Genomic DNA, 17,405 nt, shown 5'->3' with positions numbered 1-17,405 from the left:
CCAAGCTGCTTCATAAGGACTCCAAGAAAGTGCTAGCTACTGCCCTCATTCAATGCAATTTTGACTATGCTAGTACTTCCTGGTTTGGGTGCTTATCTAAACTTATGACGGGGAAGCTCCAGATAGCCCAGAATAAGCTGACCAGGGTAGTATTGAAGGTGAGTCCACATACTCACATAGGCAGGAGCTGCTTTCAGGACCTAAACTGGCTGCCTGTTGAGGCTAGGGTGTCCCAGATTAGACTAGGTTTGGTTTACAGGAGTATTTATGGTCCTGCACCCAGATATCTAAGCAATTACTTTCCTCATGTTATGTTAGGGATGCACACAATCACAGCACCAGATCAGCTGTTGCTGATGTGTGCTTATAAAGGTTCAGGAGTAATGCTGGGAAAGGTACTTTCTTGTATACTGGAGCCTGAGAATGGAATGAGTTGCCAGTGGCCATAAAAACAACGTCCTCTCTGGGCAGCTTTAAAAATAAAGTAAAAATGTTTGATGTCTTCCTTGCCCATATGTTGTAACTGGAATGATATGTTCTTCCTCTGTTTTTGTTTTATTATTTCACTGCCATACTGTGTTCGGTCTTGTCTAGCCATCTTGTCTCAAGAGGACTACAATGGAAATAAGTCCAAGACTGTGTTATGCTCAATTATTTTATTCATGTGCATGGCTTTTTCAAGTTTTATTTGCGCTCGTTTTTTAAAATGGTTGAATTAAACCCATTTTTTTTAAAGGGGAAAATAAACAATTATGGGTTGTATTTACGATGGTGTTTGTGCTTTACTGGTTGCCCTTTTCTTGTGGCAAAAGGTCACAAATCTTGTTGTGACGGCACACTAGTATTTCACCCAATAGATATGGGATTTGTTTTCAAATTCTTTGTGGGTCTGTAATCTGAGGGAAATGTGTGTTTCTGATATGGTAATACAATTGGCAGGAGGTTGGGAAGTGCAGCTCAGTTTCCACCTCATTTTGTGGTTAGTCTTCTCTTGATAGCGAGGTCTGACTATGGTGGCCTCTCTCAATAGCAAGCCATGCTCACTGTATAGTCAAAGCGTTACTTAATTCTGGGTTTGTCACAGTGGTCAGGTATTCTGCCACTACTCTGTTTAGGGCAAAATAGTGTTCTAGTTTAATGTGTCAAGGAATTATATTTATGTTCTCTTTTTTGGTTAGGTCTAAATGTTGTCTTGGAGCTGTTTGTGAATAGAGCCCCAGGACCAGCTTGCTTAGCAGATTATTCTCCATTATTCTTCTGTAGCTGATGGCTTTGCTATGGAAGGTTTGGGAATCGCTTCCTTTTAAGTGGTTGTAGAATTTAACGGCTCTTTTCTGAATTTTGATAATTAGCGGGTACAGGCCTAATTCTGCTCTGCATGCATTATTTGGTGTTTTGCGTTGTACACAGGATTTTTTTTGCAGAATTCTGCATGCATATTCCATTTTGTGAATTCTTGGTTGGAGAGCGGACCACAGTCCTCACAACCATAAAGGGCAATGGGTTCTATAACTGATTCAAGTATTTTTTGCCAGATCCTAATTGGTATGTCAAATTTTATGTTCCTTCTGATGGCGTAGAAGGCCCTTTTTGCAGGCCGTCACAGTCCGGCTCTTAGCCTGTGGCAAAAATGAGGGGACACGAACAGGTATAGGCCAATCAAAAAGGTTCTTTATTATAAACCAAAAACTATTAACTTTAAACAAAGAAAAAGGTGTGAAAGTATCATAATGTAGGGTGCATGTAAAGTGCAGGGATGCGTGAATATGACAGTGAACCACATAACTACAAAGGAACAAAACAGGATCATACCTGGAGGAGCAGAGAGACAAGAGTGGTTAGTGAAGCAGTTTAAATACCCTGAGTCCATGTGGCTCCAATCACTATCGACCCTCCTCTGCCTGCAGGAGGAACCGCCCCTGCAATGCAGAGGGGCCGTGACACCCCCTCCTTAAAATGAGGGTCCCACCCTCATCCCAAATTTCAGCCCAACATATTCAAAACAATCCAAAGTTCCCCAAAAATAAAAAAAATAAAAGGACAGTCCCGGCTCCTAGCAAGCCCCGTGTCCCCCAGCTGACTGTCCGCCCCTCAAACGCGGCAGCTCTGGTACCTGGGGAGCAATTTAAGAGGGAAGAGGCGCAGACAGCCCGTAGGGGTCAGCAGAGAGAAGATACAAACTAGGTTAAAGGTGCACGGGACAGAGCATCAGCAATGATATTATCTATACCACTAATGTGTCTAATATCAAGGTTGAATGGTTGCAAAAACATAGCCCAACGCATCAGGCGCTGGTTGGGATTTTGCCGAGGCCTCAGAAAAATAAGTGGGTTGTGGTCAGTGAACACAGTAAAAAGGGTCAAACCAGAACCAACATAGACTTCGAAGTGCTGTAAAGCCCAAATGAGACCTAAAGCCTCCTTTTCAATTACAGAATAGTTTTGCTGATGCGCATTACATTTCCAGGAGAAGAAACTGACTGGACACTCAACATTGTCATCATTCTCCTGGAGAAGCACAGCCCTGATTTGACTGGCGTCTACCTGCAATTTGAAAGGTTTCCCAAGATTTGGTGCTGCCAACACAGGTGCCAAACACAAGAGCCTTAACTGCATCAAATGCCTCTTGATACTGGGTGGACCAGAAATTCAGCCTTGGCCTTCAGATTGGTCAGTGGGGACACTACTACCGAAAAGTTTACAGAAAGCACGGTAGTCCCCCACCATTCCCAGGAAGCACATCAGTTCTCTTTGTGGAGGGCTGTGGGAACTGCTTCACAGCCTGGAGCTTGGCTTCCACGGGACAGACAAAACCCTGACCAACAACCTTGCCTAGGTATGTGACTGTAGCTTTGGCAAACTCACATTTTGCCAAATTGATAGTCAACCTGGCCCACACCAGTCTTTCGAACAGGGATTGCACCCCCCCAAACATGCTCCTCCCAGGAGTCTGAGTAGACGACCATGTTGTCCAAATACACGGCACACCCTTCCAGACCTGAGACCACCCGATTCATTAGTCTCTGGAAGGTGGCTGGAGCATTCCCCAAGCCGAAAGGCATCACTGTATAAGAGAACAAACCAGATGGAGTTATAAAGGCAGCAATCTCACAAGTTATTTTGGGGTACTTGCATATATCCCTTTAAAAGATCAAATTTGCTAACATACTTTGCTGACCCAACTTGATCAATACAATCCTCCATCCTAGGAAGAGGGTAAAGGTCTGCTTTAGTAACATTGTTCACTTTTCAATAATCAGTGCAAGGTCTGAAAGTGGAATCAGACTTTTTGACCAAAAGACAGGGTGAAGCCCAATTTGAACATGGCTCCGCAATACCATTGTCCAACATATACTGCACCTCTGTATCCAATTGCAGTCTCTTGTCAGATACACAATAAAATCTGTTTGATAGGCTTAGCATATCCGATGTCTATATCATGCTCAATTAAGTGGGTTTGCGATAGTGTGTCAGAAAACAAAACAGGGTAGATTCTAATAAGAGCTACCAATTCATCACGTTTCTCAGAGTCTAAATGATCGACCAAAACCAAGGCTTTGCAAAGTCTGGGAGTTTTTCCACCGACCTTTTAAGACCTCATCCGAATCACTAACTACCTCTTCTCCCCCCTCCACCAAATTAAAGCCACAAGATATTGACTGGAGCAGCAGTCAACGCTGATCTCACCGCTGGAGTGCCTTCAACTTTGCTTAGATCACAGGAGTGATAACATTTTAACAGGTTCCCATGGCATAATTTAGAGGACTTCCTATGACTAGGGGTTTCAAGAAGATAGTTCAACTCTGACACTTTATGCAACAGTAAAGGACCACAGTATTTTGCCTGAAAAGGGGAACTTACAAGATGCAGAAGAGCAAGTACCCGATCACCGGGACTAAACTCACGCAGCTCAGCCCGTCTGTCATTCCAGTTTCATTTTCTGTTGAGAACATTTTATAGTTTATTTCACCAGTTCACTAGACCTACACAACTTCAACCTAAAACCATTTACATAGTCAGTAAGGTTCCGAGGTGGTTCCTCAGGCAAACCACCATCCTGCAACACTGCTAAAGGCCCACGCACCTTGTGACCAAACCCTAAGTCATTTGGGCTAAACCCTGTGCTTTCCTGCACTATTTCACGAGCAGCTAGTAACAGCCAAGGTAACCCCTCCTCCCAATCTGCAGACAGCTTTGTACAGTATGCACGAAGCAAGGATTTTAAAGTTTGATGAAAACGTTCCAAAGCTCCCTGGCTCTGGGCATGGAATGCAGTAGACTTGAGTTTAACTTTAGGCTGTTTGAGAACCTGAGCAAATAAATGAGGTGAAGTTAGACCCCTGATCTGACTGGATAATTTTTGGAATCCCAAATGTTGAAATAAATTGAGTTAACTCTTTAACTACTGATTTTGAAGTTATGGTACGCAAGGAAAAAGCTGCCGGATATCTGTTTGCTTGACACATAAGTTAGTAAGTAGGTATGACCGGACTTGGACCTTGGTAAAGGCCCAACACAATCGATTAGAAGATGCTCAAAAGGTTGCCCTACGGCTGGTATTGGATACAAAGGTGATGGCTTTACAACCTGGTTTGGCTTACCTGTGCGCTGACACGTATGACAAGTTTTAATAAACTGAGCTACATCCCACTTTAAACGTGGCCAGAAAAAAATAACGGAGTACGTAAAACTTATGATCACGAACACCCATATGACCTGCCACATCACCATGTGAAGTTTGCAACACTATTTCGCAAAGTAGTAGGTACAACTATTTGAAATACTGGTTCTCCTAGACCCTGATCAGTGTGGAACCCATTTCCTGACCAACAGCCCATCAAGAAGAAAATAACACTGAGCACTATACCTCATCACTGAATCAGGAACAACTTTATCAAAACAGATCAGCCAAGGTAGTATTGGCCTTTTGCTCAGCCATCAATGAATCTCTAGAACTAGTCAACTGTTCTGTCTGGAGTTTGACTGGCAACTCAAGACTTTCTGGCTTACTCTCAATCTCCTTACGCGAGGCCGCACGGGTAACCGCACAAACTGGAAATACCTCAGGAGACCGTTTTGATCTGGAGATTCCCTTGCAGGGGACACTGAAGGTTGCTTCTTACAGATGTTTAGTTTGCCATCTGCCCACACCTTACTACTTGCCAAGTCATTCCCCAAAATCATGTGGACTCCCTCTACTGGCAACTGGGGTCTAACCCCAAAATCTACATCACCCTCTACCAGACCACATTTTAGGTTGACTTCATGTAAAGGACAAGAGAATGGAACTAAACCCATACCACATACCATTACACAACTGCCAGTATCAGACTCTTTAGAGAACAGCAAAACAGATTCCAGAATAAAATAATCTAAAGCTCCAGTGTCTCTTAAGATCTTGATTGAAACATTTTGGTGTCCATCTACCAGGGACACTACACCATCTGAAATAAAGGCTGAAAAATCAGTGGGAAGACTGAGAATCAAACTCAACTAGTGGCTTAAAAAGCTCACCCTGGTGGTCAGAGGCTGTAACAGGAGCTGCCATCACAGCAGGTTTAACTTGACCTGACTGATTTAAGCAGAGGACAATCTTTCTTCCAATGTCCTTCAACTAAACAGTAGTGACAGGTATTAGCATTAACCGGTGCTTTAAGTCCTCCAGACCCAAACTTCTGCTGAGGCCTTTGGAAAGAAGCTCCAAAGAAAGGTGCCCTACTACTCCTAGGAGTAAAGTTTTTTATGGTACATGTCACTGTTTGACTCAAAATGGCTTTTATGTGTTAGCCTGTACTCATCTGCAAGGATTGCTGCATCACTTGGAGACTTCACTTTACATTAATGTATGTAGCAACCTGTTCAGACTATTTTAAACTGTTCTAACACAATCAAATTAGACAGACCCTCAAGTACTAACTTCAGAAGCTGTACACCAACGATTAAATGCAGAAGTCAAATCACGAACATACTCAGAATAGGTTTGTGAATCTAACTTTTTCCTGTAACGAAAACATTGACGATATGCCTCTGGCACAAGCTCGTAGACCTTCAGAACTGCTGATTTAACTTTAGCAAAAGTTACTGTCAGCTACACTCAGTGCTGCAAAAGCCTCACGTGCTTTACCTGTAAGTACACATTGCAACAACATAGTCATGTCCAAATCTGACCCAGCTCTAGCTTCCGCAATACGCTCAAATAAAGCAATGTATGTGTCTGGAGCTGACTCAACAAATTTAGGCAACAAACGAAGATTGATGTTTCAAACTGTGGTAGTCTTTCTGGTCTTTACCATTTCTCAAGCGCACTTGCATTTGCAACAGCTCCCTCTGCTGCTCAAAAGTCAATGAAGGGCTAGACTGAACTTGCACCCTCACTACTAGCAGACTGACCCAAAAAGACACATTTCCCTAAGATCCTGCTTTAATCAAGTCTTTAATTTTTTTTATCAACAATCTCAATCTGATCATGTTCAGCAATTTAAATTAACTGCTCCTTGGTACACAACTCTAAGGCTACCTCTGAAGGAGCTTGAACAAAACTGTTCAGAATGGAAGACATTTTCCTCAACCAATACAACTACTACAAATGCTCAAAAAAACACAACTCACCTGCTGTCAGTCTGGGTTCAAGGACAGGAGCCACACCCCACTATACTCCAAAAGCAACTGGCCCTGGTCTTTGTGCAGTCACGTGGTGGGGTTTTATGCACACAAAACCAGTGAGGTGGGAAAAGACAACCAGAAACTGGCGGACCCCCCATAACCACGGAGTTGCTCCCGAGCCGATGTAGGGGAAAGGGAAACTCTACCCACGTTCACTGCCACTTAAAACAAAAACACCACGAGCCTCCTATTGACACTCGCTGATAAGCCTGAACAGGAGAGGACTCCCACCTGAACAAAACCCAGAAAAACCGAGTGAATTGCTAACCAAATTTAGCTACCAAGCTAACTGAACCAAAAGAACACATGGCTCTCAACACTCAACAATATTGGCCCAACCAAAACATCCCCTCAAACAAAATTTGACAATCTGAACTAAACTAACCCAAGTTAACTACAGAACAATAATCAAATAAGCCAAACTACAAACAAAAACGTATCAATAATAAGACAAAGACAATCTAGACAAAACCTTAATCAACTATGACAAAATGTAAACAAATACTAAAGACTAAAGTACAATTAGCTAACTTACGGACGAGCCCCCATTTGTCACAGGCCGGCTCTTAGCCTGTGGCAAAAATGAGGGGACACAAACAGGTATAGGCCAATCAAAAATTCTCTTTATTATAAACCAAAAACTATTAACTTTAAACAAAGAAAAATGAATGAGTTGTGAAAGTATAATGTAGGGTGCATGTAAAGTGCAGGGATGCGTGAATATGACAGTGAAAACTACGTAAAACTACAAAGGAACAAACAAAACAGGATCATACCTGGAGGAGCAGAGAGAGACAAGAGTAGTTAGTGAAGCAGTTTAAATACCCTGAGTCCATGTTGCTCCAATCACTATCGACCCTCCTCTGCCTGCAGGAGGAACCACCCCTGCAATGCAGAGGAGGGGCCATGACATCTCTCAGATTGTTCACAGCTTTGTGGAAGTTACCTGTGGCACTGATATTTAGGCCAAGGTACGTATAGTTTTTTGTGTGCTCTAGGGCAACGGTGTCTAGATGGAATTTGGATTTGTAGTCCTGGCAACTGGACTTTTTTGGGAACTCCATTATTTTTGCCTTACTGAGATTTACTGTCAAGGCCCAGACTTGACAGAATCTGTGTAGAAGATCTAGGTGCTGCTGTATTTGGGGACAGACGCACCAGATCATCAGCAAACCGTAGACATTTGACTTCAAATTCTCGTAGGATGAGGCCTGGTGCTGCAGACTTTTCTTGTGTCCTCACCCATTCGTTGATATATATGTTGAAGAGGGTGGGGCTTAAGCTGCATCCTTGTCTCACCCTATGGAAATGTTTTTTGACCAATTTTAACCACGTTTGTGTATATGGATTTTATAATGTCATATGTTTTTCCCTCAACAACGCTTTCCATCAATTTGTAGAGCAGACCCTCATACCAAATAGGTGTTTTTAAATCAAAGCATAAGAAGACTTTGCCTTTGTTTTGGTTTGTTTGTCAATACGTGGTAATAAGTCTGCGGTTAATGATAATGCATAGGATTTTCCCAAGATTGCTGTTGACGCATATCACATGGTAGTTATTGGGGTCAAATTAGTCTCCACTTTGATTGGCTCTTTCCTTCTTTTCCTACAGTGACTGACCTGAGGCGACAAGTCTTCCACCTGATGGCAAAACTCGAGTTGCACCACATCTGCCTAATGCACATATTCATTTTGCTCCTATGACCAGAGGAAGTGAAATATTCCTTGATATTTAAATAATGTTACAAGCTGCAAATCATAAAAAACTGGACTATAAATACACTTGGCTACTCATTCATTGCAGCGCAAGTAGAAGTTGGGAGAAGCGTGTTTAATGTTTTGGAATAGGGTTGACAGTGCTGAATAAAAACGAAGACGTGAGCCCTCATAAAGAACACAGCAAATAGCTGCTGTTTTTGACCGTCTCTGGTCATGGTTTTGAAAGCTATGAAATCTCATATAGGCTAGTATCAAACTTATCTGTGGCCGAGGCCGTGATTTGAGCTAACCAATTGGTCAGCACAGTAGGCACACTCGATTTAGCAACAGATCTCCCGGTCCACCAGATAGACGGAGTTTGAATTTGCAGACAAATTAAATGGTTAAAAATGGGAACACTTTGCCTATCCGGTGCGCTGGGCTTCTGAATCAAATGCACCTACCACCAACAGTGCAACACCAATATGAAAAAAGGAGTGCAAGCCATTATTAGTTAGCTTTTCTGCAGAAATGTTAGGTGATCAACTAGAAATGCCTTGAAGATCGACCAGTCGTTTGCATATACTCAGACACGCATTGCATTTTAAGACAAATTGTTACTGTCCCCACTAAAACAAATACTTAACATGTAACCTTTGAATTACTGTGGAATTCTATTCCTTCCTATGGAAGACTGCCAATATGGCCACCACTACATAGCATCAGCAATCCAGAGTTTATATAGATCATTGGTCTACCCCTGACCAATGCATACAAGCAGCACTGCTACCCTGTATAACACATTTTCTTACAGAATAACCCATTTTCCTTAAGACTGACAGTTGTCTGATTTTAAAAAGACATAGAAAAATTTATGAAATGCTCATTTTACTGTTAGGGGACACCAACACAATTTTTTGGTCACAAAATGATATGCACAGTATTTTTATTAGGAAAGAAACTAATTATGTTCTGCTTTGCATAGTCACTAACTAGCTTTACAATGACCTGCTGTTGTCTGTCGGGGCTAGTGTACGTTTCTATATGGATATGGAGTAAATGTAGTCAAGGCTTTGATGCTGAATTCTATAAATGCTATGGAGGTGATAACTGGTGGGGGGAGGGATATGGTCAAAACTCAACAAATACAGTGTCTCACACTGAACAAAACATGGAATTGTTTTGAACTGCCAAATAAATACATCTAGTGTTGTGTTCAGCAACACGTGTTGGTTAATTGAAGCTCAATTTAATCCGTGGCACTAAAGACAGAGACTGCGTTCACGGTAAATGCATGTTGACTCAATCTGAAATTACCTTTACCTTTCTACAGCGCTGAGCTTAAATTTTACAGAATTAATCGAGCCCTAAAGCATGAGCACAATATGTGCCAAATTGTTCCTTTACTCATAGAATGTATTATTTGCCCATCACCGGTGTGGAAGTTCATATCCAAAACCCTAGCTTGGAGTATTAAAAAATAAAATCAAAATCGATCACAATTGATGCATTAAGCACATCTTTATCATAACTCCTCTCAAAAATATATTCATTGCATTAAAAACTAGCCTAAAGCACATTCACATTATTTTCTGAGACATTACAATTCTCTAGGTTAACCAAATGTTATGCGAAGAGTCTTCTCCTGCTCTTTGCGTCGGTTGTCGCAGAGTTTGGACACATCCTCCACCCTTCTCTGTAGAAGCACTGAGGAAAGACAAGGAGATATTACAGAGTTAATATCGATTGAAGGAAGTCTTGACTCCGTATCAGAAAGGTCAAGTTAGTTGTGGAAGTAGTTTACTCAAGCTTCTCTAGACCATAGGTTAAATACTGACCCGAGTTCTGGTCAATCCATTGAAGAGAGTCCATGTGGGCATTGAGAATTTTACAGATCTGCTGAAGCTAAAAGAGGAAAAAAGTGTCAGCATAACTAATTATTCAATTACTCCTCCCTAAAAAAAAACTATACAAGGGTGTATTCATTACAGGTAAAAAACAGTTATGAAAAATGCTGTTTTTGCCAATAAAAAAAAGTATTCCTAGTTATACAGTATGTACAGATCTACTTAAATTACATACCCCTGCACATCGACTGTATTAATGAGCACATTGTACTGGTACCCCTTGTATAGTCAAGTCACCATTACTTAGTGTATTACTACATGTTTTCCTTATTGTGTATTATTACATGTTTTACTTATTGAGTATTATTACATGTTTTACTTATTGAGTATTATTACATGTTTTACTTATTGAGTATTATTACATGTTTTACTTATTGAGTAATATTACATGTTTTACTTATTGAGTATTATTACATGTTTTACTTATTGAGTATTATTACATGTTTTACTTATTGAGTATTATTACATGTTTTACTTATTGAGTATTATTACATGTTTTACTTATTGAGTATTATTACATGTTTTACTTATTGAGTAGTATTACATGTTTTACTTATTGAGTATTATTACATGTTTTACTTATTGAGTATTATTACATGTTTTACTTATTGAGTATTATTACATGTTTTACTTATTGAGTATTATTACATGTTTTACTTATTGAGTATTATTACATGTTTTACTTTTCTATTATTTCTTCATTTTCTTTCTCTGCATTGTTGAAGGGCCCATAAGTAAGCATTTCTCTGTTACTCCACACCTGTTTACAAAGTATGTCACATAACATTTGATTTAGAATAACTGTAGCAATATAGAAGCAGCCAGGTATCCAAGTAGACCATCTGTTTTTCTTTCTCACCGGGTCACTGGTATCAGCTGGCCCACAGGATGTGTTCAGGTGTTCAATTATTTCCTTTAGATCTTGGGACATCCTCTTCAGCTGGGCGTCCACGTTCTCTGCAAGCTTGTACCTTCAGAAAGAGAATGCATAAATATGAAATATCACAACCATATAGTCATGAATCAGTTCTCACTGTGCATTGGTTCTCACTCAAAGCACTTTGTTAAAACCTTACGTTCTCTCGCGTTCCTCATCGGCATTCTGCATGTAGATGGTTCCACTCTGTTCTTTGACAGACTCCTCCAGTGGGGACAGCAGGTCCTCCAGTTCCTTCTGTTGTGACAGGATGAAGTCCAGCTCCTGGTCCTGCCTGGGATGGGTTAGAGAACAAAAACACAAGGTCATCCAATAACTTTGACACAATTGTAACACAATGACTACTTCTCACAGATAAAGGACAGAATTCAGAATCTGGTGTATTCAAATACTCTATTCGACATAAACCGGTTAACTCCCACCTTCTTTGGTCCAGTTTCACCTTCTCCATCTCCCTGTGCAGTGATGTGATCTGTAACAATGAGATGAACATCCTCTTAAAATCTGCCATGAAGACACCAAAGTTCAATTGAAGGCCATTTCATGAGATTAAAACAAATAGCATGGCCTAGATTCTAGTGGTGCAGTTACCACGAGAAGTGCCATGTCTGTTTACCTTCTCTCCATTCTCCACCAGCGTGCGGTCCCAGGCGTTGACCTGGGTAGCCTGCTGTAAGAAGTGCCTCTCCTGGTCCTCCAGCTCAAGACTCCACTTGTTGATGAGACCCTCTAGTTGGGCGTAGGACATCACTGGAGGAGCACTGCAGAGGGGGAGTAAATGGACAGGATCACATTGAAACGACTAGGGCTAAGAGTGGATAAGGATGTATTTAGAGAAAAGCAAAAAAAGTTGTGAGTACAGAGGCAGTGAGAGACATAATGAACTTGGCTGGCTAAACCCTGCAGTACCTTGCTGTAACAGTAGTGATGGTTGTGGCTATTCCAGTGATTGGGACCGTTGAGCCGATGCCAGTGGCACCCGCAGGTTTCATACCCAGTGAAAAACCTGTTGTAGAGCCAGTGGTAGCGAAAACATAAAATCCACTACAGTGATGAATTCCTCAATATGACCAGAATTCATCAACAACAAACAAGCCCAGTTACAGAATTTTGCATAAACGAGCAACAATATCAACCTTTAGTTATTCCAATAATCCTGTATGATGGTACGGTACCTGTGCCAGCTGGTGCTGTGGTGGTGGCAGTGACTGCTCCCAGGGGTTTGAGCATGAAGCCCAGGGTATTTCCTGCTGCCGATGTGGCAGCCGGGGCAGCTGAGGTGGGGGCAGCACCCACTGATCAGGAGAGAGTACGGGTAACAGACAAGAAAATTAATGCCACCACAGAATGCCAGAAAGACCATTTCACTTTAGTTAGGAGTTATTTGCTCTCTCAGGCAAGAGTTAGAGGATAAAACTCACGAAAACCTGTGACTGCTGCCGTTGATGCTGGTACTGCAAAGAGAGAAGAACCTAATGAGGCCTGGGTAGCCGAGGCAGTTACAGCAGGGGCTGGAGTAGCTTTAGAGAAAGAAAAATAGATCAACTTGATATCAGTTGAAAAACAGGCACACACACATGTCCATTCAAAGATAAAACATTTTCTGAGACAGATTCAAACATGTATTTTTCTCCAATTTGTCAGCTATTTATTTGAATGACATATGTCAAACGTCTCCGACTCCCCCATTTACCTGAAGGTTTGACACCAAAAGCAAGTCCTCCACCCTGGGTTGTGGTTGGTGCAGCTGTTGAGGCCGGGGCCACAGAGTTCAGACCTGAGGGAAATAAAATACACTCATTCAGGATGCACAAAACACGCTAATGTAATCATGTCATATACTGTACATTAACCATGATCTGATCAACTGAGCTGACTAGAAGCTCAGAAAACTCACCTGTGGACTGGTTCCCCAGGGAGGGGGTGGCAGGGGCGCTGTTCCCAAATGAGAAGCCCCCTCCTGCGGTCACGGTAGGGGCTGCCTGGACCTTGGCAGCACCAAAACTAAACCCACCTCCCATCATTTGAGCGGTTGCAGCAGGAGTTCCTAAAGAGAGCCCACCAGCTGCTGCTGGTTGAGCCGGGGTTTGGGAAACAGGGGCTCCAAGCCCTGCTGCGGTCCCAAAGCTGAACCCCCCTCCTGTGGGAACAGCAGTGGTTTGTGTGGCAAAACCCCCACCAAGTCCAAAGCCTGCCCCAGAGGTGGGGGTTGCTATCCCCATAGTTATCCCGGTCAGTGCTGGTTGAGAGGCAGCAGGTGTGCCCAGATTGAGTTTAGCTGTGGGAGTCCTAGAGATAAAAGAGCACATTAGAAAATCTACATTACAATCCTACTAAAAGTTTGCCTTGCTAACCAGACTCCTTTGTTCCAGCCAAACGCTACGGATGTCAGTTTCTTCTCCGCAATGAGTCGATCTGAGAACCTCCCAGAATCTTCATTGAATGCGAACACATTCAGGTCCAAAAACCACCTTTAATTGGTTAGCGACGAGACAAACACTGGTAACTGTTTTGTTTAACACCCCTTGTTCCCCTCGTCCCCAAAATTGACTTTAATGATGGCAGTCTCAGACTAAAAGTATGAAATTAATAGAGCAGCCGAAGAATTTTGTGAATCGTCAGGCTAAACTAAAAGCTAAAATGGGTAACAACCTACCCAAGATTAATATAAGTGCTATAACTATCCAAACATTCATGTAAATTACTTCATCCAATGCACCCACCCAATAGAGAAGCCTCCTCCTGCTGGAGTACTGTTATGTGTAGGGTTCCCAAAGCTGAATCCTCCAGTTGAGTTTGTACTGTTTGGGGGCTGGGCAGGATTGGGGGGTCCAAAAGAGAAGCCACCACCTGGAGTTGCAGGTGCAGCACTTGCAATCCCAAAGCCTGTGGCTGGCGCAGCTGTGGTTTTGGGAGCTCCAATGCTGAATCCAGTATTGGACGCTTGTCCAAAGTTGAATCCTCCACTCATTGTCCTATCTAGGTAGGAGGACACAAGGTAGAGATGAATACAATGACATTACATCGTACCGATGTCATAGTCCCTTCAACGTCTTCACCCACTTGCACAATTTAGCTAGCCACATAATAAGATATGCAGATTTATACTGGTCAACCCCTCGTCACTTCTTTGACTTATCTATTTTTTACACTGAAAATATTTATTAATAGACATTCTGGGAGAACGGTTGCTATAACTATAGCAAGTTGGCGTACTTACTTGGCTAACGTTAGTGTTCTAGCTAGTAAGTTAGTTACTTAACGTTAGCTAGCTCGCTACTAAAATACGAACCAGTTAGCTAGTGAACAAAACGCCATATATTAACGTTGTATTGCAATACCACCAGCTAAACAACAGTATACATAATCGTTCACTGACAAGGAACAAATCCTGTCAATTGATCAAATGACCATACCTCCCCTCTTCTTCCGACAAGAGATGAAATTGAACGATTTCTATCTGCGCGCACTATGAACGCTTTTGAATGCGGTAACGACATCGCTATGTATCTAAGTGCTTCCGGGACAATGATTTTTGGAATCCTTCATAAGAGTCCCGTCCTGCATACTTTGTAAATGAAATAGGGCGAAAATGGAAAACGTAAAGGTAGATAAGGGAGTGAAGAGTGGTTAAGTTTGATAGTTTGGTTGTTTGCTATTCGAAAACGCGCCTTACAGATCCGACTTGATAACCTACAGCTGTAAACTTCACAACTCTTTAAAACATCAATGGAGCCACAACCAATGGTTTAGAGATCATTGGCTGCAACAACGCTACCCTTAAAAAAGGATGGCCATTTTGAAAGCTGCAGTATATATTGCAATATTGCAATATTACTGCAGTAAAAATGTGTTATTTTGGACAGTACCTGCAGCATACTGCAGTTATACTCGTGTACTGTGGTTACACTGCATTCAACAAGTATAATTATCATTTTATTTTGTAGTAGTACATGCAGTGGATTATTTATGGTTTCAAACAAGTAAATAAGTACAGAAGGGCATTAAAATAAGAATTTATTTGAGCAAACAAGATTCTAGAAAAGCCCCCTTCAATTTAGACTTTTACAGATGGAGAAAAATTGAATGTCAGAAAATGCAGGTACTAAGGTTCAAGGCCCCCACACAGACAACGTTTTCAAAATGTAGTTTCTTTATTTCGTTCAAGGACTAAAGAGTGAACACATTTAAAAACACAGATACATAAACAAGAACAGTCCATCCTGGTCGAAGACACATTTGCACTGCGTTGAGTCCATTTGGGGATTGGTCACTGCCGCACAGTTGCTGGACTCCATTGCACGCCACTCTAGCACAGGCCACAATGAGGGGGAGAACAGAGCAAGGGTGAGGGGATCATTCTCACGGAGCATCTCAAAATCACATGGGTTCGGAAAGTTGTTTCATATCTGGGAAATTGTGTGCATTAATGAGCTCCTCCAATGCAATTTTCAAACACTACTGATCGTTTCAAAGTAACATTATGTGATCAATGACTTCTGAAGCTCCTGCTGCCTCTTGTTCTTCTATATAATGGCGGTCCGCAAACAAACAAAGGTGCATGCCGCTACCTACTGTGCGGTCAATCACAGTTTATAACATTATCTCCCCATTTCTAAATCCTCCTACCTAACTCAGTACTTCTGAGAAAATAAGAGCCACATCCCATAGGCCACTATAATGTTAGCTACCTCACGGTGCGAACAACCATCTGAGTCACTGTAGACACAGACCGACCTGGCATTTCTCTATCTGAAAATTACATCTTACAACGACTGCAATTATTCTCTGATTTATGTTCAAGATAGCTTCAGCTGCCTCTAGATCCAGTTCACTTTTAATAGTCTCAAATTGTTTTCCATGCTGTCACTAGCTACATATATTTAGCAAAAAAGACTATGAAATTGATTGTTTTCTTTGTAGCTTGCTTATATACACACACTACAGTAGACTAGTACAGGGGCTAGCTACAGTACACCTTTACTGAATGACAACAATGTAGCCTGAACACTTCGGTCTAGCTAGTTGGCTTTAGACATTGATAAATTAACATACGGAGGGATAACAAATTCATGCAGCTGTGGTCGTGTCACTTGTTTAGCCATTTACCTGCTTTAAAAAATATATATATAGATTTTTTTTTTTAAAGAGTGAAAGTACTCAGCCTTCAGCCATACCAGCAGGTCTCCCATGAAAAAGTGAGGTTGACTTCAGTGGGATAACCAGGTAATTAAAGCTAAAATGTTCTGTTCACTCAATAAATAGAAGTGTGTGTGGTTCAGTGGCAGATCTTCCTAAAGAAAATAGACCAAGATAGTATCAGCAGTTCTCAATCAGATGACACACCTGGTCTCATTCATTTATAGATGTTACTTATATTTAGAATGATTTCCATATCTGTTATTGTTCATGGTGTAACTATGTGCTATTTTTAAAAACACGCAGTAAAGAAAACGCTGCCACCATTGTGGGTGCCATATAATTTGTGTGCGTATCTTTAAGTTATGCACATTTCATGTTAATATTCCATTACCCTAAGTCCTCCATTCTCGAATATGAAGCTGCCTGACCCTAGCCGGAAGGACCAGAGAAGTGTTAGCTTAAGGTATGAATTCATATTGAGTCAAATTAAGTTCACTCAAGTTCTTATTTAGTGACTGACATGAATTAGAGCATAAACAGGCTTAGTCTACACTCCAGTGGAACAACGGCCATGTAATCCATTTGTCAACAACGGTTGTGCCAATTAATGCATATCACAACTGTCAAGAGGTGTGTACACACTAAGCCTTAGAGGTTTTGTAACTTCACATGATTAGGCCTATGTAAATACAGATCTGAATGTTTGATATCCTTTCTACTATAAACAGTTGATTGTAGTTGATGCCAAAGCTAATCATTTAATACTCTACTACAAGGACTGTCAGCTTTTAGATGTGTGCATTGTTAGATACTACAGCACTGTTGGAGCTAGGAACACAAGCCTTTCACTACACCTGCAATAACATCTGTTAAATATGTGTCTGTGACCAATAAAATGTCATGAGACTGAAAAGTAGAGATGGATGCTGGAGAAGGGGGAGTGACTACAGACAGAAATAAGTGCTGAAAATATATTTCCATTGATGGAATTGGTTTGGACTCACAGGTACTGTGCATCCATTATTGTTCATTACTATTATGTTCATGTGGTGAATGTCT

General features: G+C 41.5%; 1 protein-coding gene across 6 annotated transcripts; it reads right to left on the bottom strand.

Annotated features, from left to right (window-relative positions):
• Nucleotides 1–9,230: 9,230 nt before the first annotated feature.
• On the bottom strand, nucleotides 9,231–14,930 carry nup62l (nucleoporin 62 like). 6 transcript variants are annotated; one of them, XM_036990207.1, is made up of 13 exons: nucleotides 14,616–14,930; nucleotides 13,928–14,183; nucleotides 13,102–13,493; nucleotides 12,898–12,981; nucleotides 12,626–12,724; nucleotides 12,380–12,499; nucleotides 12,114–12,210; nucleotides 11,821–11,965; nucleotides 11,627–11,676; nucleotides 11,344–11,478; nucleotides 11,127–11,238; nucleotides 10,199–10,265; nucleotides 9,231–10,067 (listed from the first exon to the last, which is right to left on the bottom strand). In XM_036990207.1, exons 2-13 carry the CDS (start codon nucleotides 14,173–14,175, stop codon nucleotides 9,976–9,978), a joined length of 1,641 nt encoding a protein of 546 aa, XP_036846102.1. In that variant the 5' UTR covers nucleotides 14,176–14,183; nucleotides 14,616–14,930; the 3' UTR covers nucleotides 9,231–9,975. The 6 variants fall into 6 exon arrangements, with proteins under 6 accessions (XP_036846102.1, XP_036846103.1, XP_036846104.1 ...); XM_036990208.1 differs by having other exon boundaries at nucleotides 12,632–12,724; nucleotides 14,621–14,930; XM_036990209.1 differs by having other exon boundaries at nucleotides 12,632–12,658; nucleotides 14,621–14,930.
• Nucleotides 14,931–17,405: the final 2,475 nt, after the last annotated feature.

This window comes from Oncorhynchus mykiss, chromosome 10 (assembly GCF_013265735.2).
Source record: "Oncorhynchus mykiss isolate Arlee chromosome 10, USDA_OmykA_1.1, whole genome shotgun sequence".
NCBI classification, from domain to species: domain Eukaryota; kingdom Metazoa; phylum Chordata; class Actinopteri; order Salmoniformes; family Salmonidae; genus Oncorhynchus; species Oncorhynchus mykiss.
Note: the sequence above shows the minus strand (reverse complement) of the source record. Positions and strands in the feature narration are given on the sequence as shown.

Bases quoted from the DNA above. Each gene is read 5' to 3' on its own strand.
- nup62l (XM_036990207.1), bottom strand. From the start codon at position 14,175: ATGAGTGGAGGATTCAACTTTGGACAAGCGTCCAATACTGGATTCAGC. The intron at 12,725-12,897 runs GTAAATGGGGGA...CTTTCTCTAAAG, and splicing joins TTTTGGTGTCAAACCTTCAG to CTACTCCAGCCCCTGCTGTA. The intron at 11,677-11,820 runs GTAAACAGACAT...TCATTGTTACAG, and splicing joins TGGTGGAGAATGGAGAGAAG to ATCACATCACTGCACAGGGA.